The sequence below is a fragment of the Strix aluco genome, chromosome 3 (genome assembly GCF_031877795.1).
Source record: "Strix aluco isolate bStrAlu1 chromosome 3, bStrAlu1.hap1, whole genome shotgun sequence".
NCBI lineage: Eukaryota > Metazoa > Chordata > Aves > Strigiformes > Strigidae > Strix > Strix aluco.
Window position 1 is genome coordinate 49,696,930 of NC_133933.1, and position 23,713 is coordinate 49,720,642.

Below are 23,713 nucleotides of genomic sequence, written 5' to 3' on the forward strand. Positions count from 1 at the left end.
ACTCCAGTGAATGCTACAACAGTTTAACTTAATGTTACTTTCTCTCTGCTAGCAAATTGCTCCCGTTTTCCAACCAATTTACAGCCCACATCCCTACTCTGCTGTTATAGCTGTTTACAGTAAATCAGATTTGCCTGTGATTGTTGAAGCAATAACTCTCAGCAAAGGGGGCAGCAAGAACATATTTCAATCTAATAAAATAAATGATGGCAGATTAAGCTCTCTTTTAAAGAATGCCTTATCAAAACCTACAGAGAGACTGTCATTTCACAGAGGCAGGGGAGTGGTTGCCAAAGCTGGGGAGAGTTAAAGAGCTTGCTGTCACTCACACACAGTGTGCCAAAATAACAACAATAATGTGTGAAGAAAGCAATCACCTACAGTAGGAATGGGGAACAAAAGCTAAATGAGTTTTGCCCGTGCTAGTGACCTTTGACTGCTAGACAATCAGATAACTTTTCCTACCTAACTCCTTATTACAGTTATTCTTGGACAGCAACTCTTCTATTACTATGCTTGTTACCTGTTTTATAACATTAAAATCTCACAATACTCAGACTCAAACTATTCCCTGAAGAATGCTCTATGTAGTGAAGCAGAATTCTTCAGTAAACAATCATTTTAGGTAGGTTGTTTCCAGAAATGTATCTTTTTGCCTTTTTAAACTTTATGGATAATGTAATTTCCAGAAATATCTTGGGTATACAAGTTTATCACCAGCTCTACTGTTCAGCAGCAAAACACCATGGAGGAAATCAAGACAGAAAGAAAGAAAGAAAGAATAATTCCGAAGCGAAGTCATCTGGGGAAAACTAAAGATAACAACAAAAATAAATTACAGAATAGAAAATGAAATTAACCACGAAGTCTGTTCATGCAGCTTGCTTCAGGAACCATTTGCACCAGAAAAAACTATTAGCAATGAGTGAACAGCATAATAAATTAAACGAAATTATTTTGCACATACATGGATACAAATAAAAAGTCTACAGAAGGTGCAAAAGGTCTGAACAGAGATGAGGAAAGAAAGAAGTAAAAAATAAAGGAAAAATACATGTCAACTGGACTTAGGAATTATGAAGGCTTACAATGAAAGTAACAAAAGTAGGAAGAACAATTAACGGAAAGAAAGGAAAAGTTGTAAACAACTTAATGACCAGATTTTAGAAGTTAAAGCTTTTTTTCTGCTGCAGAGATGCATGGCATTTATCAGAGATGGAGAAATATTAAAGCACATGCTTTGCAGAATGCTTAATGCTAGAGAGTATAAAATAAATATCGGAATGCCAAAGACAGACTCTGGGGGTTCAGAAATTTTAAAACAACTCCCAAACCCCTAGAGAATTTTAAGAGATAGAGATTTTCTTCCTACTTTATATTTCTTTGAAAGGCATAAAAGGATGCCTGGTACCCTACCTAGGGGGATGCCACAGAAGCAGAACTAACTAATAAACGTGTATACCCTGATGGTTCTCAGCTGCAGTTCAGAATTTTAGCACTGTGACAAAGTATTCTAACACAGGAAAAGATTCAGGTGTCCTGGTACTTTATCCTGCAAAACTGTGCATACATCTTCTTCCATTTAGACCAGTGAATATTGGTTTTCAAGGTCAAGCAGACAGCTTGTAAAATGCTCTACACTCCTAGAGTGTTCTGTGTTTTCCTGCAGTCTCCGTTTCCCTAACCAATCCACTCATACGCTACATAAGTAACCTCAGCAGGGGTCACCATGAGAGGCAAAATGCAAGCAGCATAAGAATGAGGTAACACCTACATACTGTGCTTTTGAAGAATTAAACAAGGCAGAAAAGATTTGGACATGGTAGCTTTTTTTAAGAATAAATATATCAGGTAAAGAGAGTGGTCTTGGTGAATTGTGCACTGCCCTGGAAAAGGTGTGAAACTGTGCTCCATGTGATTAGGAGCTCAGATGAACAGAACTTCAATGAATTATTGAATTGCAAGAAAACAATTTCATATAGAATAAGCTGGGCAAGAGAATAAACTATGCAGAGATTGAAAAAAGTATTGGGAGCTAGTAAATTAAAAATGAAAGAAAAAAGGGGGAAGGAAGAGAACCAGGAGTTACTACAGAATCCAGTGAATTGTAATACTAACAGAGAATGTTAATAATATTCTGCATTGGGTAAAAAAAAAAAAAAAAAGAATATTTCTCTAGTTATCATTATATTGATAAAACAACAGTTCTGGAATGCAAGTCTAACAGATTATTGCATTCATTGATCCTGATCATCTGCCAAACACAGACAGTGAGATTTCTCTGAATTAATTCCAGCTGGAACTAGGTATAAAATAACTCAAACACAGTTACCGGGAATTTACAACAATCTTTGCTGAACTCTAGCAAAAGCTAATTGTCCTGTCAGTTAAAAGGTGAATGACTCATTTTTTAATCTAAAGTTCTCAAACTTCAATTGCTAGCCATTATAAGTGATTACTTCTGCTTTTGTCTATCACCATACAGATCTTTCCACTATCAAGTTCTGGTCTCTGAGCATACAGCTGCAGACTGCCATCAAATGATCTCAGACTTATGTTCATTAAGCTGAACAGACCCACTAAGCACCTTGAGCCTTCCATGACTAGGCCCATGTCCCAACCTTTTCATCTCCCACAACTGTTCTATAAATTCTCTTCAATTTTTGAAAGTACTGACTTCATTTCATCATTAAGCACCATCTATCACATTCTGAAAGATAACAGAAATATTTTTAAAAATTACAAGTTCTCTCTTTTGTTGACATTAGGAAAACAACTACACCCAGTGCCCAAAAAAAAAAAAAAAAGGGAAAAGGGTTGTGATAAAAAATTAAAAAGACTAGTTCAAATGGCAATGTAAAATTTCTTTTTTTCTTCCAACTGCTGTCCAAACAAATCCTGTAATCAGTGCAAATACGCTCACATTCCACTCAAAACCAACTCCAGGCAATGGAGAATGCTCTTACCTACCAGAACAAAAGTACAATACTGTCTCTCAAGCTTCCTGGGATGGCAAAACCAAGAGGGCTCCTACCTGCAAATGGTTTTAACCAGCCTCACTGGCAAAAGCTATTCAGATACATGGGCTTTATTTTTCAATTTCCTCTGGTCTACAACCCATGCTGCAGACAGGTTGTAGGCAAAATCTTTTTGAGTATTGGCCAATTTGCTCATGAAGCATCTTCAGGCTACAACACTGACACACCATCCACACTTTTTTGGGCTGGCGAAAATCTAAGCCAAATACTTGCAGAAACTGTCAAAAGCTCTGTTCAGCACCAGAAAGTTGCAGAAATAGTTGTGTCCCTCTCTAAGAGTTTTGTAATTTTTAAGTTTTCCCAAGACAATCATTACTTAGCACATAAACAGAAAGCACATAGAGAAAAAGAGCTAAGCTAACAAATATTCACATCTATGCCTTTGTAATGCCATCTAAGGTCCTAAAAAGGACAATACCATTTTGGATATTTCAGACAGTGTATAAGGCTTATTTAGAGGGCATCTCTTCCACTGGAATAATATCCTCCCACCTAAGAACACGGCTCACCACTTGCTGAGCTAATGAACGATGGTGTGTTACACTGGTACTTACACACCTTTTTTCACAGGTACTGAATAGAAGGAATAAGCGTCATACTGGGGTTTTAACATTTTTCTGCTGGGACATGCAAATTTTTATTTTGATCACTAGATAATAATTACAAGAACATTTATATACCCACAAGATTGTATACTGGAAACCTGAAAATATGAGTGTAATACATCTTATTCAGGTCATTCTTTTACTGCAGGAACAAGAATAAATGCTAGAGATGATTCTGTTGTAAATGCCACATTGCAAATGCTCTGACTTGTAAAAAAAAATATTTATCTCCTAACTACAGAGAAACAGCGTCTTAAGATAAAAATTTCATTGCAAAAGTCAAAGTACTGTAAGTTCATTGAACTAAAATCAAAGTAATTAGCTTTTAGCTTAAAAACTACAACATAAAATACCTGTTTCTTCTTTAACAGGAGAGGCCTACAAACTGCAAAATGTATCATGTTGTGATAAAACTGAAGGATTTCCCAGTTAAAAGAATTTCTGACCAAGTTCTGCTCTCTTATGTGGACAGCACTTCCAAAGCAGAATGACCTGCATCCAAGCAGCTCAGGTCGGAAATGGACACCACAGCTTCAATATAGCAGAAAGGCAGAGGTGAAACACTGAACTCTGCTGAAACTGGAGGCAAAACTCTTACTGATATTAATGGATCAGAATTTCTGCCTCCATGTATTTTCAAAATTCTCTCTCAAACAAAACATTCAAAATCAATAATACAGGAAATCTTCAATTCCTGCTGTTTTCTGCAGGATTTAATATTTTCCAAAGGTTCTTAAAGTCAAGCCCACAGAAGACATGGCTGGTACCTATTTGCTTTTCTCTGGCACAGAGCACAGATAATTTTTCTCTGTACAATGTTTTAGAATACAGGAACTGGCAAAAAAATTACTAGAGAAAATGTTACTATGACTTCTGATCTAGATATAGGATTGTTTATCTGCACAAAAATACACACAGTTTCAGCCTGTCATTTCCAGCGCGCATTGTTAATTATATTTCAATGCACCTCACTAGATAAGAGGTATAATCCAGCCAAGAATGTATAAAGGTTGTAGTCCAAATTATGCAATGTGTCTTCCAGCTGATAATTCCAACAGGTAATGAACTGTCTAATCTTCTGCAGCTGGCAAACACTACCTGTTTATCTTTACCCAAGCCTTCAACACACACATTAAATGAAACATATCTTCCCCAAATACGATGACTGAATCTTCTTTTCAGTTAGCATCACTCAAAGTTTTAATTATATTCTGTCTACTACAGTATTTTTGTATAAAGAAATAAACCAGAGTTCAAACAAAAAAAAAAAAGTCTTTCAAATATCCAGTTTGATGTATTTCTTACATTTCTTACATGATCTCAGCCTATCAGTTGAAATCTGGCAGGTAAATCAGAAATAATACTAATCACTAGCACTTGCTGCACACTGACCACAGATTTTGTGAAATTATAGGTGACAAAATCCCTGGTCTTATACTATAGACTGCTACTACTGTCTCCTGTGCTTTAGTATTGAGTCTGCAGACCACAAACCTTGCAACATAACTGTAGGAGAAATAATGGTTACCTCCACTCCTCATACAAGGAAACTGTGGCACAAATAACTGAAACGAGCAAACTCTCCCCGTCCCAGTGAGAAGAGAAATCAAACTGAAGGATACAGAGTTCCAGGTCCTGACTCCAGGCATTAACAATTCCTTGGTTTTCTGCCTTTTACTCCAGTTTATGTTTCCAAGGACAGAGGGAGGAAGAAAATTGTTGGATGAAAACTTTAAATTCCTGAACAGGAGATACAAGGTACTTAACTCTGCTCTAAATAATAAGATTTCCATTGCCTCAGAGTAATCAGTTAGGATTTAATGGAAGTATGGAAAAAGACAAAAAGCTTACAGAGAAAAACCAAGAATTGTAGATTCATTTTCTCTAGGGAATCATAGTCAGAACAAATAATCTCTCTTTCTTCCATTTAAATTCTCTGTATTTCCACTTTTGTATCTTGGTAAAAGGTGTGAATTGGAAGAGGTTTTCTATTGTTAAACCTTCTTTAGGATAATACATGCAGCATTAAAATAATTTTGGGGACAAAACACAGCTGTTCTAGAAAGAATTACAATTTCAGTGTTTTTATTCTGTTTTTATCATCAGATATTATATACCTCTCCCATCTCTCAATAAGTATTTTCCATTACTCCAGATTTGGTTATACTTCTGCATATCTGTGGGTATAAAGCCTGCAGCATGCTTGGAACCCTGCGGTGACTGAAGTAACAAACTAGACAGCAGAAAGTCATTTTATTAATTTTAAGTATATAACAATTCAGTGAAAAGTCAGGTGAGGATGATAATGTCCCTATTTTAAAATATCTTAATTACAGAAACCTTCATTTAGCTTGTATCTTTACTACAGTATTTGCAAATACCTCAAGGAAAACCTTAAACCAGTAACAAGAAACAATGAGGCAGAAAGATTTAACTACTCTGCATCTGACAATCAACAGGAACAAAAACTGGAAAAAACCCCTATTTCATGAGGAACGTCTTGTATTCTAAATGGAATGGTATCTCAGGGGTTTCTTTTGTTTAGATGTTGATACTCCTAGATGCTGTATCTGAATATTGCCAGCCAATATCAAAGCAAAGATGAAAAGTAATGTCTCCGAAAATTATCTGACTTTTCATTCAGTCACTGAGGTGAATTTACCATCAGTGTAAGGAGGTGCAATTCTTTACAAATTGCATGCATTTATGCAAGCATAGATTTAGACTTGTGCACTGTAACTTGAGAACAGTGCCAAAACTCTTGAATGAAAACTTTGGGGTGGAAATGTATTAATGTGCTAAGATTTTGAATCAAAATACATACATCTGAAAAAATACCTGTAACTGCAAAGTTAAACAGTATATTCACTCTGGTTCCGCTGCAGTATAATCCTTTTCTAGGACATCGATTTTACATCAGTGATCCCAGATGACTCAAACCAACATTTTCTTGCTTTGGCTATAGCCAAAAAAAATAAATAAAATCCAAAACATTAACTGAAAGTAAAATGCTGTACTATTTTTATCTTCAATCTGCAGAAAGCCTGAACCTTTGGGAGGATAACTGCCTGAGATTGGTTTCACTGAAGTGCTACTTGAAAACAAACTGACACTATTCCTTAAATATCCTATCCATCTCTATACTCATCCTCAAAAGAAAAGTAAATGAAGCAAAGAATCCTAAATAGCCCTTCTGCACATTTTGGGGACCTGAAAATACCATGCCATGTTAACATAACTTGAACAATGTCAGAAAAAAATATACCAAGAAAACAAAGTGAAACCCTACTATATCACATTGAGAATAAAACCTAGAATGAATATAACTTAAAATAAAGAAAACTGTGAATGCTAGGCCAACTGTTCACTGACTTTTTCAATAAAACCTCGGGTTTTTAAGAGGTCAAACACTGTTTTCGTACTTCCAACCTGTTAATGTTTCAGGATCGAGTTGTGAAATACATGCTGTAATCCCATCCAACAAGTCCTGAGCAAATACATACTGGTGGTACCTATATGAAATGGCAAAATGAAGAGAACCACAAAACCAATTACCTGAGTGTCTCAGTTACTTCATCTGTGAGACAAGGAAAGCAGTATTTACCTTTCTCTGAAAAGTAATTCAATCCTATCTGTTAAGTGTTAACTAGGTATGTCAGCAGTTTTCTTGGTCCTCTTCTGAGCACCCCACTGTCCTCAGACAGGCTACACCTTTCTGCCTGCCTCTGAGCAGCTCCAGTCAGACGCAACTTTATCTTTCTGTCAAAACTAGAATTCTCTTAATACAACGTGTAGAAATGGCAGCTGTACACCATCAGGAAAAAGAGAGCTTCACAATGAAATAAAACAGAAAGTACAGTAACACGACAGTACTATCTGCTCAAATCCTAGAAGTGGCAAAACTTAAAGAATGTTTGTTGGTCATCACCAGGCCTAGTGTCATGCTAAAATAGTTATTATTGCATACGGGAACCTGTTCCATTTGTCTGATGAGCAGAAGACACTTTATCTTTTCTTTCTTTTTTAATCCTAGCTTTCTGGCATCTTAGCATCTCATTCCTTCTGAAACTAGCTATAATCATTAAAAAGAAATTGTGAAAGTTCAATCTGAGCCCACTATTTCAGAAGATGCAGCTGCAGAATTAGAATCTAATGAAGAATTATTAAAATCGGTGGTATACACTTCCAAATTTATTCCAAATACACTCATCTGTGTTGCTTCATATTTATCCTGTTGCAACTCAATCGCTGAAGCAGCTGAACTAAGAAGTGGAGTAATGCAGAAATCTAGAGCAGAGATGTCAAACCAGGAATAATTTGATATTACACACACCCCAAAAGTTGAATGTACTGTGTATATAGCTGGCAGTAGCATTTCAGATATAAAGGAAGAAGCTGCCTGGCATACTATCAGACCTTTCTGCTTGCTTGCTGTTTGTTTTACACCAGCACATTAAAGTGTGTATGTTGCAATACAGGCTTGAGGCTGCCCTTTTCTCATTACAGCAGAAGGCTGTTCAGTAACACTTTTCACCATTGGATTGCACTTCCATGATTCCAGCAGAGCCACTCTATATTTCTGTAGCGCTACAGCCTAGGAAACCTTGATGTCTTTACTGCTTATCCTAGTTAAAGATGAGATGATCATTTTCCCTGAAAAGATCCAGCACAAAACTTCAGACCAAGCTCTATTTCTTGTACCTGGTACATAACCACCTCTATGACTCCAAAACCAGTACCAGAATATTTCAGGAGTAGTTATTCTGTGTGTAATTAGGTCATACTGCTATCTACAAAGAAAAAATATTACACAGGTATATGAAACATTTCAATAAAGTTAATACCATCAGATCTCAGAAGAAAGAGATAGAGGAGAAGCTCACTTTTGAGCATCAACAGAGAAATGCCCTGATCAAAAGACCCCCAACAGATACCAGTTGGCTTTGAACCAAAATGCTGCGTCAGTTCAAGTTGCCTGAACACATATTTCATACTTCCTGCATTACAGATATTTGCATCTAATTATACAGAATGTCCAGATTAAATTTAATACCTCCATTGCATTTATATAAACGAAACCTCTATCCTCCAACTGAAAATCATAAAGTAATTTTACATATTTAAATGAACACCACAAGACAAGATGACCTTTATAATCACCGTTATAAGAAACACAATTACAAGTGACTCAAAATATATGGCAAACTTAATTATGCTAAAACAGACTGGTTCCCAAACTTTTGAATCCTGACAAAAAGGGATCTCTAAAATAAAAATGTATTACACATTTTAGTTAGAGGAAATACTTAGCAGAACTTACTCTTTATGTGTTACTAAATTCTGCAGCTATTTATCAAAGGTAGCAATTCCATAACACAAAACGCCCTCAACTACTTACAATTAAATGTTATTTAACAGAGATGATATTACTAAAAAATGGTTTTAGTTATTTTATATAGATTTTGTGGAAGCATGACTTGGAATTAATACCATTAGTCTGAATTTGATCCTCAAAGCTCAGCAACAATTTGAAACGCATTGACTACCATTACAGAATTATAAGACCAAAAGATGTATATGGGTGTACTTAACCTGCAAGATCCCAAGTGCTTTAAAAAATGACCCAAGAAAATGAGAATCATGCTCACAATCAATGAAATGCAGACAAGCACACAATATGCATAACAGTGCAAGTCCAAGCAAATGCAGAAATACCAATTTTTCAAATGAAACAGCAGAGAGAATACTGATGAGCAGAGTGCAATTACTCATGCTGTATTTGGCCATGACAACACAAAAGGAGCTCTGCAAGGTTGGGCTTCTTGTGGTTTCTGTTGTTGTTTTTTCCTTTTCTTTTCTTATGTGGACCTGGCTTTTACATGCTGCCTGACAGAAGGCTGCTGAGTGCTACTTTGGAGAATCAGTTGAATGTCAGCTCAGAATAAAGGATGTTACCAGCTGCAGTGCCAGCCCCATTCCTGCATCACCACTGAGGGTTTTATACTTTCTGTGAAAGTTAAATAAGTGAACACTGGCTAAATCTGACAAGATCACTGTTTAAATAGAGATGGCCACAGACACAAGCAATAAGCCAATCCATTTCACCACTCACTTGAATGACAAAAGCATCTCATATAGGTATGACACGCAGAAAGTAATGACCTTGCACAAATTAGAAGTGGACACACAATGAGACTCAGAACAGCTTCTTCCTCATGGAAACCCATCTGTTACACACTGTGTGGTTCTCCTTTAATGATTTATTTAAGCAGAAGCAATCAAAAGGTTCAGCTTTTCAGTTTAGAATCAGATAATCACTCAGACAGAGAATCAACTGTGGAAACAATATGGAAAGCCTATTTGGTGCAGAAAAACCAGCACTGATGAAAAAAATTAAAACCATGACCTGAAAAATCAATAAAGCAAAACATGGAACTATTTTTGTCATGTCATAGGCAGATATTGAATTGGTATTTTTTGAATTAATTAAAAGCAGTATAAAGTTTTTATTAATCCTTAGTTTCAAAAAGCATTATAAAAATCAGTTACGAAGAGAAATAGAGAAGCTTTTGTATGACAACTGTTATTAAAAACAAATATTTAAACTAAAAAACCATAAGGGTTTCCTGGTGGGAAGCGCTTTGCATGTGCTTCTATTATAAGACTTTCAGTGTTGAATCTGTCAGAATAAAAGTGTGTCTTTGAAAGAGCATAAAAATGCTTTCTAGTAAATGGTCATTAACAGTTTGGTAAGTCACATCCTATACAACTGTATATGAAACACAGAACCTGCTTTTCATAAATATTTCAGTATGCAAAGCCAGTATTACTTTAAGCAGCACCACTAGTGGTTTCTGCTGTCCACGTGATATTAAGCTTTCGGCTAATTAATTGCATTCTCCGTAACAGCCAAATATGCAGCTTTTTGAACAATGACTGTAAAAAGACTAGAAGAATTTTTCTTATTCTTTGAAGTACATTCTGAACACATTTTATACTTAGGTAGCTAAGCCAAAACACACTTATTTTTAGAAGCAGCAAATTTTAAAAAGTGGACTTGGATAGATTGCTGTTCTGTTAGAGGACAAAAATCTATGAGATATTCTGTGCAAGCATGCACAGTATGTGCACTGAACAAGAGAAAGAAAAACTAAGTGTGAAAGAAAATTCCAGCTTCCTAAGAAACCCCTCTGCTACATCTAATTCATTATTTAATAAATGTATCTGTTCAATTCCAGAAAGCTTCACTCTACCAGCAGGCTGGTAAGAGCTTTAGGACTTACACAGCAATTTCTAAGACAATAAAACTCAATGATGTCAATGAGAGTTGATCAGTAGAGATTGAAGTATCAGCCTCCAAACAATAGTTCAAAAAAATGGGTTAAAAAGCTATTTTGATGTGCATGATAGCCTTTATTTTATATTTCCCCTAGAATTTAATTCAGTATAGAAATTGTACTTAACATGGCTTGGCAAGCACAACCTAGCAATTAGATTGAGAAATACAGTCCCCCCCTAGTTTTGTGCATACATACATTATTTACCAGGTGATGCTTTTCCAAAAGTGTAATAGGGGCAGAAAAAGGCTGAGTGCAGCCAGAAAAGAATTCAGTAAATGAGGCAGGAAAACCTGCCCGTCAGTACTGGTAATGAGGAAACGAAGACAAGAGGGTAGGTTTCATTTCCAGCCCTGGGTTACAAATGCCAATCAACCCAAGCCAGGATTTATAAGCGCAATCCAGCAGTTTGGCAGACAGGAAAGTAATTAAGCTTCACTTGTCTCGAACACAGGTTGGGTTGTTTTGGGTTGCAAAGATGTTCTCTTCCTCACCATAACAGAACCTGCTGACTTTATAAGGTAGATCTGCTCAACAGTAAAGTACAACACCTTCAGTGATTTTTCCAGAACTATTATGTCTTAGGCTACAGAAATACCTGCAATCTAGAAGAACGTAAAGCTCACAGAGAGTATAACTTGATTTCAGATCTGTTTATTGAATGTGATTAATTAAATCATTATTTAATTAATGCTAGAGCAATCAGGAAACTCTGTTTCACCACCATTTCAGGTAAAATGACATGACCTGTTTGTCCCTGGCTTTCCTATCCGTAAAATGGCAATAACAGTTGATCACTTCAATAGAAGCGTTCTAATGCCCTTAGAAGAAAGTTACTGTCTAAAGGGCAAATTAGTACTATTCATCCTAAAATGCTAATAAATAGCATTACTTGTTAATGCTTCTATTATCTAATGGGGAAAACATATTTTTGAGCATCTCCAAAAATATGAAAGGATTTTTGTCAAATCTCCTTTACAGGGAGCACTGACAGCTCTCAGCACAGTAAGCCAAGCCTGATTTTTGCACTACATCTGCAATATCTTTTATACTTGGGCAGCTGGCACAAAGTGAGAAAATTCATTAACATGCTAATGATGTGTCCTATTTAAAATTCCAGCTCTGATTATTGTGTGATTAAGTCTCTTCCCTTGACGTCTGCTTCCTTATATCTGCATTACTGTGAGAAATCAACAATTAATGAAGTAAAAAATAGGTGATCAATTTATACACAAGAGAAAGACAAACATACACACATATTTTAGCATTTCAGTTTCTTTGTTAATGTCTTCCAGACAAAGTGGAATTATCTGCAGTTAAAAAAAAACAACCACACGACATTTCAAAATAAGTTTTTGCTAGATGATGTTGAAATAGCCATGTACAGGAATACCTGCGCAGAAAGTTAAAGGTGCTATACTAAAAAAAGAGGGAGGGTTCCTGATGCAGAGAAAGAAGATTATTCCCTCGAAACAACACAAAAGCAAGAATGAGAGGAGACAACAGCTCCCATTGATCCAACTACCTTTCCTGGAGAAAAATGAAGCATCTCCTTTCTACACTGAAAGACATATAAGCCCACTAATTCATTTAAACTAGCATAAACCTTCAAAGACAAGAAGACTAAGGGGCCTCTTTCTCTATGTTACTTTTGTTAACCTATGTTTAGCTTATGGGTAGACACCTATTTCATAACGAGTTGAGCCAAAGCATAGTACAACTGTGCTGTAAGGAGGAATCACAGGTACATCCCTACTGCATGCCAGGACATGGATCAGCCAGCCAAGCCCTCATCATTTTTGCTGTTAAAGTTAGCATGGCTAATTTGGCCTGAAGGGCTCCCTAATGAACTCTGGGCAGACAGAGAGTAAAAAAAGCTGTAGGACAGTAACATCCTCAATTAGTAGAGTTAGATGGAAAAAGGATTTCTCTCCCTGGATCATAGCTATAGAGGGAGAAATCAAACTAACCAGGAATGGGCTTCACCAAGCAACAAGACCAACCGCTCACACTAATTTAACCCACAGCACAGAGCAGCTGAGCCCATGCTGCACTACTAGCTCAAGCAGCAGAAGCATTTTAGGAGCCATTTTCCTGTCAGACAGCAGCAGGGCAACACATTCCCCATCACAAGCCCCACACCCCTGCTGCGCCCCTTATGCCAATGATGGCATTCCCACCATGTGCTGGTGGGTCTCATGGGTGTGCTAACACCCCACTCACATCAGGTTTCTGGTCAGCACTGAGCTGGCTTATGGGATGGGGCAGGAACAGGAGGAAAAGGCAAAACCACTCGTTTCAGCCGCAACACAGATTTTACTGGTTTAAACGAACCACAAAGCCTGAGGCTATGCAGCAAGGCAGCTTGGCTACCCCGACACAAATCACACCTTTCACAGTGCAGACAAAGCCAACACAATTATCTCCAGTTCTTTTAAACAGCAAAAACAAATGGTAACAAAATCGTATTCCAATTCTTTATGCTTTATTCCCCAAACAGGAAAGTACTGTACAAAATAACAACTGGTTCGTAAAAGTGGATGCTGTCTTTAAGATACAGTCTGTTTATTATTTTCCAGAGGGTATCAGAAGGCTTTTATTCAATTAAATGTGTTGGTATCGAACTCATGCTAGTGTTCTCAAACCTCAGTGAGTTTCCATTTGTTAAAGAAGAAAACTGTGTATATTACATGCAATGGGGGAGGGATGAGGAAAAGGAAAGATCTCAGATATCAATTTATGTATTTCTGACTAGTATGTGCTTGATAGAGTTTTAATTTACACAAGGATAAATTTCTCCTTTAGTCTACAGAATCAGAATAAATTAAAAGAATAATCCACACAGTAAATACACAGTGTTTTGCAACTTATTGTCATAAATTATAATGGGACAGGAGAGATCAGACCAAGACGACACCTCATTACAGCTACATAAATGCAAAGGGGAAAAAAGGAATCTATGAACTGCAACCAGTTCGGTTGCTTCAGCAACAGTCTTGCACAGGTTTTGTTTAAAACCCTGCTGAAGAAAAATACAAATGCAAAGTGCATGTGTATTATAGGAAGTTTAATTGTCCTAGAAACAAAGGAGCAACAAAATGGACAGATTGGAATGTCAGAACCCCCTTCAACCCACTTGCAAATCCAAGCAATGAGGAAGTATTGCCTGATGCGGGTTAGAACCACACGACTTAGGTAACAACGGACTACTTTGAGGAATCATTTTTTAAATTTTTAACCATCTAATTTCTAAGAAATTTCTAGGAAAGTTCTTATCTAGTAGAGTGTGAGTGTATATATATATTCCTCTATGCATCTTGAAAATATTGTCTTTGATGTATTCCATTGCCTACAACAACTTTTGATTCTAAAATAGCACTTGCCTATGAAGAAACTTCATATACTTTTAGAGCAGAGGCACTTTCCTCTCTTTAACCAACCTACTGCTCATAAGATCCTGAAAAACCCCTAGAGCTTTACAGTAGCTCTTATATTTATACTTAGCTGTTTAGAGGTAACTATAGTAACTATACATTTGTAGTCAATTAAATCTTATTCAGCCTTTTCATTTAATCAAGCAGCAAGGCCACTTTATCCACTTAACTTCAGGAGAGGGTATAGCAGACAAGAGAATAAGCCAAGTCTAGGAATGTCTTTGCTATTTTGTTGTCAGTAGCTTTCCCAGCAATTGCATAGAACTTTCCCAATTGCACCGTGACACCACAACCCGAGCACACTGCTTATAGTTACAGGTGAGCTGTGTTTGGCAAGATGTTTAACCTCCCCCTCAAGCATAAATTTGCAAAGAAAACTCTTGCGTTCAGAACCAGGCATCACTTGCACCTCATACGTTCAGACTCATCACCAAATATGTTACATATACTAAATATTTAGTTATATATACTAAATATGGTTCTATTGTCACAGCCAGCTGCATCAACTGCTTCCACATAAAAGACTACATATGCTTCTCTGTATCTGAACAAATGCACAGTATCATCATCATCATTATTACAAACATGGGCTTAGAAAAGAAAGTTTTGGAGAACTGGGCTAAGATAGATCTCCAAAAGTTGTATATTGCTGAGATACCCCTTCTCCCCCTCAGTCTCCCCCAACCTCCAGTGGAAACAGCATACCGTTTAGCTAAGTCCTGGACAAACTTTCCTCAGAAAAAAGTTACGCTTTGTGAAATGCAGGATGGCTCATCAAACCCAGTAGACTTCTAGGTGTGTAAGACTGAGCAAAAGCTGTAACAGCCTGTGAACTACTTACCAAAGGCAGCCTCTCCTTGTTCAAGTTCTTGTTTCAGTCTGGTGTAATCATCCTTAATTCTCTCTAATTTTCGGACATTTCTGGCACTCAGAACCAACAGCTCATTGAGAAGTCCTTCCAGCCCCTCCTTCTCAGATGTTAATGACCTTATTTCTTCTGTCAGATCCTTCGCAGTACCGAAATTACTTCCTGCATGTTTTGTGGGGGCAGGGAGAAGGGGGAGGAAAGCGACAATGAAGCAGACACTTGCAACATCAGTAGGTTACACAGCAAACAAGGGAAATTAAGCAACTATATTTCCCAACAGCAACTGAAAAACCCAATTTTGGGGAAAAAAAAAAAAAAAAGAGAAAAAAACCCCTGCTTTGCAAGCATCCATTTCATTAACATAGTACAAAAATAATCATAATCATAGCACATTTAACCTTATACACACAGAAATAGTATTTTTTTATTATTACTGATACAATTTACATTTTTGGAGAAAACCTTTTCCTAAGGTCCACACTTCAGAAAATATCATACTGTAATTCATTGATCATTGCGGTGTGATGTGTCAGATCATTTTCCTGTTTTGGAGGACATCTCAACTCACAATACTTTTGAAATAGATGCTATTAATCTTCTAAACCCTGAAGTATTTCCTCCTTGAAGAAAGCAGCACTATGCTGTTCATAACAGGCACCAGAAGGTTGTTTATAAAGGACACACTGCATTTCTTAAATGGCATGCGCCCTATGCAATGACCATCAGGAGATGTTCTTCTGAGAAAACATATTTACAAGTCAAAACTTTTCACTTCTGGCTCTCCCTGAAGTGTGAAACCTGAGATGGGCAGAATACCTCAGTATCACCAGCTCACACTGCTCTGGAGTTTTTAAAAATGTTTGGCTCCTTTGGGCAGGGATCCAGAGTCAAAAGCTCCATTCTCAACTAGTTTACAGTGTAGTCGAGTAACATTTGCCCACTTAATCTTTATGAAAACCATTTTTATAAGAACTTGGAGAGGAACATTTCCTTACTTCATATAGAAGTCTTGAGTATAGGTGCACGATGACAGTGAGATGCTCAGCTATTAAATGATTTTTAAATAGCACTAGAGCAACTATTACATGATACATTTATACAGCTATACCTGTGTCTTTTCAATGATGCAGCTACTTGTCTGGGAAAAAAAAAAAAAAAAGAAAAAACCCACAGAAAACCCACTGTAATCTAAAGAATACTTGACAAAAATAATTTCCATGTAGACTTGCCCAATACAAGAGATCTCTAGCACAAGATCTATAACTCCAGCATCATCCTATTTTAGCAAAAATTTGGTGGCATGATCTAATAAGTAAAGGCATCTATTAAGTAAAGGCACTTAGAAAATTAGCCTTGAGGCAAATATTAATGTAAAGCACATACAGTCACACATTCAGATGTCTCATCAGCTTCTGAAGTATGTGCAATGACTTCATAGACTCCTGAAGTAACTTTATAATACCACCATCTTATTCAGATATAAAGGTGTCCTTTGGCTTTTGTTTCAGGAATATAGTAAGTTGTTCCTTATACACAACATATCAATTAAAAAGTTTATTTTAGAAAATTAAGACATAATCCAAAACCTCAAATCCACATCAGAGCATCCTAAATTGTGGCATTACATCATTTTTACCTGGTGTCTCAAAAGCATTAGACACAAAGTCTTAAACAGGAATGGTTTGGCTGCTGTTAGGAGCAAGAATGGGACACAAGTATTCACACTGGTTGGAATATGGCAAACCACCACCAGCTGCTGAGAGTGGCGTCATTCCTCCAGAGCGTAAGAGTGAATGAAAGCACTTCCAGCAAATAATTACAACCATCCTCCTGGAGGAAAGATGCTGATGAAAACTCGAGTGGCCATATGAGAACAGGTGTGCCAAAGGAAGACCACACTTTCCAAAATTTTGGAAAAGACTGTATCAAATAAATGAGGCTTAAAAATTGAACAGTGCTAAGTATGGTAGCCTTGTTTGGTTTTGGTGTTGGTTTTTTTTTTTAATTTAGTCAGAAGGCTGTGGTAGTTTCAGTCAACCCCTTTTCCTTGCTTAAAGCTGACCTTTTTTTGTTTCTTTTTAAGAGTTCAAAACTCCCTTATTTCTAATTCTCAGCTAAAACCCTGTTTGCCAGTTCTATCTTACAAAGAATTATACAGTTAAATAACTATAAATATGCTTATCAAACAGTAGGATCTTATGGCTTACCAGTGCATTTATTGGGAAACAACACCACAAATGTTATTATCTTAATCTGTCACATGTTTCCAAATGGGCAAAACACAGCAGCAAGATAAGCAAGACAACATCATTGGAAAAATGGCAGATATTCAGATGCTTCTAAGGCAAAAAGACTTACAGTTAAACAGTGAACCTTTACTTCCCCTGAACTCATCCCAAGCATCAACACACAAGAGCCTTAATAAAACATGAAGGCAAGAGATTCCTCATTAGAATCTGGAGCCTGCTCTTACATTTCAGAAGATAGCAAGGAAAAAGGTATGATATTACATATGAAAGTTTTATACATATTGAATGGATCTTAATTCCCAGAGGGGAAATTTATATCAAAACTGAGGCTGTGAGGAAATGGCATCAGATATATATACCCAAAAGCCAAAACTACCTGACGCAGCTCCCCCTTACAGCAGAAATGTCTAGAAGTCTGCAGTGAAAATTCAGAAGAGTGTATACTAACTCATGCCCCGCAGGTGCCATCAGTGACCTCAATCACAGCAACCAAAATAACTGCTTTCTAAATGCCGTAAGAAAGTAGATATAAAAATTAATATATAATCCCTAGCTGCCAGTATTAAAAACATGCCCTCCTGGGGTTTTTTGTTTGTTAAGAGACACAGTCACATTGATGCTGTAGAAACACTCTGAAGACATGTGTCAAAATATTTTACTCTGCTAATATCCTGAAAATATTAAAATTCCTCTTTTTGATGAAAAAATAAATATTTTGCCTAAGTGAACACAATAACTGTTACTTTGTCAACCACTCAGAGCTATGCTTTATTACAGTCATACCGCTGGGAGAGTTCTAGTTGGGTGACATTAGATAAATAAAGTCAGTCCTAGCTCTTCCCAGCAAACTCAAAAAAAAAAAAATCACTGAAGCTAATAGGACTGCTCCCTCAGAAGATCTGTACAGAGACAACAAAACTAAGGAAGTAATGATCTAAGACCAAAGCTGAGCTTCTGGTCTAAACCAAGAAGTGAGGCAGGGATTCTGTGAAGGGGACTGAAGGGTGAAATGCCACTTTTCCCATCCTTCCTCCTGTCTCACAGTGATGCTTACTAGCAATGTGCAATTTTAGCCACTGCATACATCTACTTATAAACATGCTGGGGACAAACTGGCACACCAAATGGGAAAAGCCACAAGTTGAGAAAACTGTTTATAAATGTCGAGGCTAGAAAGTCTGTTGCTCTATCAGAATCTTAAATCTATTCCATTTAAACTTGAGTAAATACATGGAATCAACAGTGTTTGGATAAAATGGAAGGGAGGGGAAGGGGAAGAGTAACCATGTGAAGTATAATTGGGATTATCATAAAATCTGAAATCGTTTCACATGAACTTGGCCAAACTGATTATACTTCTACAACACTAGAAAGTTGTATTTTCAATTTCCAGCTAATTCAAAGCATCCAGTGCTCTGAAGAGGTTGAATACTTGCAGTATACTGTCATAAGGAGCTGGGTATGTACACTTAACTTTGAGGGGCTTAACACCGCATTATCTCAAAAGACAACAACAAAAACCCAGTTTAAATTTCCTCCTTAATCTTTCCCTCTAGGGCTTTCTCCTCGTGTACATCCTTCATCCCCCGCTCTTTACCAACAAGTTGGCATGAAGGCCAAAAATACCAGCCAAATCAAGCAAAACAACTCAAATTGGAAATTTTTTTTTTAAATTATCCCCAGGCACAAAGTAGTTATATAATTGCTTTTACTCACTGTGAATAGAAATAGTATATTTACCTTATTTTCCTCTTTTCCCAAAATTGTCCTTGTATGGCTATATGCTACAGCTAAACAGTGCCCTGCATACCAAGTATATTTTCTCTATACATAGTTACATGCCACAAACTCACGTCCCTTATAACAGCTCATTGACAGATTTTACTATATTGGGCAGATTGTTGCCCATTTAGTAGTCTCAAACTAACATATCAGTATTTTGATATCACTTGCCAGCAACAAATTGACTAAAAATATGGTTTGAAATCGGTCCCATTTTGTAAAAACCAACAAATGTGTTGTTATTATTTAAGCTTTGTTAAATATTTGCCCTTCAAAATACAAGACAAAGTTAATGGCCCACAAGTTTTTTACTACCTCTTTTTCTCATACTTACGCCAGAAATTACATACGTTCATAGTTTCTATTATCCATACTTGAAGCAGAGAGGTATGTCCCATCTCTACTGAAACTATGTTTGTTGTAGTACAAGTAATTTTTGCATAACAGTAAAGCATACGTACTGGACATTGGCTTGAATGTAGTAAAGAATAGATTGGTCATTATTTATCATTATCTATAAGCTAATTCTTCATAGACTAACACTACCTTTAATAATACATAAGAAAGTGAAAATTTACATTTTAGTTTAGGGCATTTTCCACCATGGTATTTATCAATGGCACTGGAATTCAAGGGTAAAAATCCTCCACCCTGTGATTAATGAGAATACAAACTGATTCCAACACCAGAAAAGAAACTGAAGAAAATAAATTATCATTCAGCTGCTGACAAAAAAAAAGAAAAAAGCTAAAAACATGACAGAAATGTAAGATTTTGAAAGCACTGCCTGTGTGTTTGCACCTCTGAAAAAAACAAATAGCAAATGAAGGACAGTCTATCATCTCCTGAAACATTTTACCAAATTCCAGCATATTTGAATCACAATCATTGTTTTTAAGGAATAACACGTGCCAACACTTTTATGAAGCATAACGCAACTGAATGATTGACGTGATCCTGAAAGGTAAAGTAAGAAAATCTATCTAGAAGCTGGCAAGAGACCCCACAGACATACATTTGGAGGAGGAATTCTCTGCCACAGAAAGCCTCTTGTACCCGGACCGAATCAGTCACCACAGAGCAACACAGGAATACAAAAAAAAAAAAAAAAAAAAAGGGGGGGGGGGGGACGGGGGGCAAAAAACCCAACAATAAAATTTTAAATCAGTAATAACAACTCAAAGGCTCAAATGAAAATTACTAATGAGAAAAGGCACAAAAAAACCCTGAAGAAAAAGGCAGAGGTTTGAAAGATGCCAATTCAGCAGTTCTGAGACACAACCTGTTCCAAAGAGCAATAGCTACTGGTGGATGCTCTCAATTGCCTGCACTGGGGGTGACAAATATAGCCCAGGAGCAGGTTAGTCCCAGCAGTTAACTATATGCATTAACCAGTAAATGGTTATTGCAAGTCCTGTATAATCCTCTTTCAACATAGTAAAGGATGCCCTACTGAAAGTGACTCCAAGGCTCAAGTGTCACCCAATAGCAGATGTATGCACAGGCTTCCCTACATAATCATTTCCCCCTCCCTCATAGCTCCCACTCACCATATGCCTTTCAATCTCTGGTTCTTTTACATCTCCTCTCTCTCCTGCCTTTGCCTCCACTCACTATTACTACCAGTGGAGAGGAAGGGACATGCTGGGAGTAGGGAAACGGCCCAGACCTGATCTCCATGATCTTGATGGCTGCATGAAATCATCAACCTCCTTTCTTACTAACCAGGCCAGGAAAGAAAATCAGAGAAGAATCAGGGAGAGAAACATTCATGCCACCTAGGTTTAGGCACCAAAAGTACATACACTGAGGTTCAGAGGTTTGTCACCTTGGCTCCCTGGACAGTCAGTGGAAAGAGGGACATCACTGCCCCCCTCTGCAGACTGCACAGGGGTTTTCTCACGTCCCCTCCAGACCACAGCATACCCTTTCCGTGGGGAGAGAGCACCTTCCCTTGAGAGCTCTCCCCATCTAACATTTCTCCTTTGAGCATAAAACCACAGAAAAAGAACTGTCAAAGAGATTACTTGACCTTCTCTCACACTCCAGGGATACAGCTTCAGTAACAGAGGAGAAAAAGAGTAAGTTGTTACATGACTGACTTCTGCAAGAGAAGCAATGATTTTCTGCTGTCTGGTCACATATGCTGGAACTTCAGCTACAACAAATTATCCTTGAAGTTCACTGAAAGCCAGTAACATCCAGCAGTCTCATTTGGAAATGAGATTAAAAGACAAATAGCATAGCTGTCTGGGGTCTGCGTGACTGTTTGAGAGCTTGTTTGGGGGGCTCTCTGGCATTATTTTTTTAAATGAGTTAATCGGCTTGCCAATACATTACTTGCACCAATACACAAGTGGCAAATTTTACTTCATGGAGCATAAAGTGACTGTTGTGGCAAGACATGCCAATACACAGCATTGTATACTGGAGCCAGACATTGCGATACAGGCACGAAGAAGAATTAATCTCAATATGCCCCTAAGCCATCAACCCAGGCCTCTGCTGGAAGCAAAAATCTGAAAGTAGGGAACCAGCTATGTCACCTGACAGGACACAGATCTCTACCAGTCTCCAATTCATAAAAAAAACCTAAGCCTTCATGAGGAGGCACAAAGAGGCATTGGTATTTTTGCCTCTAAGACTAGCCAAATTCTCCAACTGTTACCAAACAACAGTTCTCAGAAACAGGAAAGATTTAAAAAACAGGAGTACCGTTGCCTTCCAATGAAAGACAAATTGAGAGCTGTATGTAGCATGTCTGGGGAAGATCTCAACATCATGTCAAGAACTTTATGCCCATACGTATTTCTGCATTAAATGAAAGAAAATAGCACAGGCATGAAAACAAGACATCCACCTTACCAAAGCACATAATATCTGTCTGAAAATGTCTTTCAGCCTGCACTGGCATTTTCCAGCCTGACTGCTCTGTCCCCTCTCTACAACACTCATTCCCAACTGGAATGCTTAGCACCAAAGCTGGAAGGCTGGGGGCTTTTTTGTTGCAGTTGCTTTCTGAGCCATGCAGAACTTGCCCTAAATGAGCATCAAAGAGCAGACAAAGAGGCAACAGTCCTAGCATTAAGTTTTGTGAAAATATGATATCTAGTATTTATGTCATGCTATTTATAAACTACACTTCTACCTTGACATAAGGAGAAAACCCTTTTCACTGTACTGCTGGAAATCATCCCACAACAGTATTTCCAAGCAGCTCCCACTTGCAGGTATTTAATGAGAGAGATAGTGCTAATTATAGGATGATGACACATGATCTCTTACTGGTATAGACAGTTTTAAGATCAGAATATTTTTTTTTAACTACTTACAAGTCACCCCATTCTAACTTCTGTGTTTGGATCTAATTTGTATTTGCAAAGATGTAAATTAATGACATGCACCTCAGATAACTACATAATGAATTCAGTATTTCATTCATGTCTGCTTAGCTCCCTGCTAGCCACTTGCTGGCTGTCTAGTCCCACGCTATTACACATTCTCAAGAGGAAAAAAAATTCACATAGGGTCTATGAAGACATTGTAAAATATAGCCAATGACCTCTTTTATTCAAATACAGGAAACTGATGAAAGGACGACTAAAAATTAATTTTAGTTTACATTCTCCCTCCTATTCCCAAATTATTTTCTCACTAAGGAAAAAAAGAAAAAAAGAGAAACACACCATTTCTCACATATTATTTCCTCTCCTGCAAAACAGCCCAAAGTAGGAAAATAAAATTTAATAGTATTTCTACTGTTACATTGACACTTGCTTATGTGTCATCCTACTTGAATTTTCTTACTGGTTTAGGATTATTTCATCTGCAACTTACTCCCCCCCAAAAAATTTCATGATAAGTAGTCACATGATGCTAACAGAAGAGTTCTTCCCATAACTGATTACAAATTTTTTATAAGCATGTTAAGAGCTAACATAAGAAGCAACTGTTATTATAATCACATGCAGGTTTCTAAGCACTGACATTAAGGTATTTTGTTTCAATTTAAAAAAAACCCACTAGATGCTAAACCCTAAGATTTCATCGATAAGTATTTACAAATGTGTATGTCAACAGTAACATCTCATGCAATCAGGAGTACTTGTTAGCTATAATTAGCTAAAGCTACTGACTTAAAAAACGTGAACAATATAATAAGATTCTACTAATTATGTTTGGAGAAAAATTCTGGACTAGCATCTCAGGAGTATTAACTGCAAGTTATTTATCACAACTGGCAAATGCCAATCAGAAGGAGTTGTTGATATAAAGGATCTGAATTGTAAATGTTCACAGAAATACCTCTTGAACATATAAGTATGGGCGCTTTTTTTGGTATGAAATCTCACTGGGATTTAATTAATCTACTCTATTTTTTTCTATGGCCTTCAGTAATC

At 37.1% G+C, this 23,713-nt stretch overlaps 1 protein-coding gene across 1 annotated transcript in view; it reads right to left on the bottom strand.

Moving 5' to 3' along the window:
• Window positions 1-23,713, bottom strand: part of DISC1 (DISC1 scaffold protein) — a 208,152-nt gene that overhangs the window by 91,333 nt on the left and 93,106 nt on the right. The window contains exon 9 of the mRNA XM_074818475.1: window positions 15,256-15,444. Coding sequence (XP_074674576.1) covers window positions 15,256-15,444 — 189 coding nt within the window. The remainder of the gene's footprint in view (window positions 1-15,255; window positions 15,445-23,713) is intronic.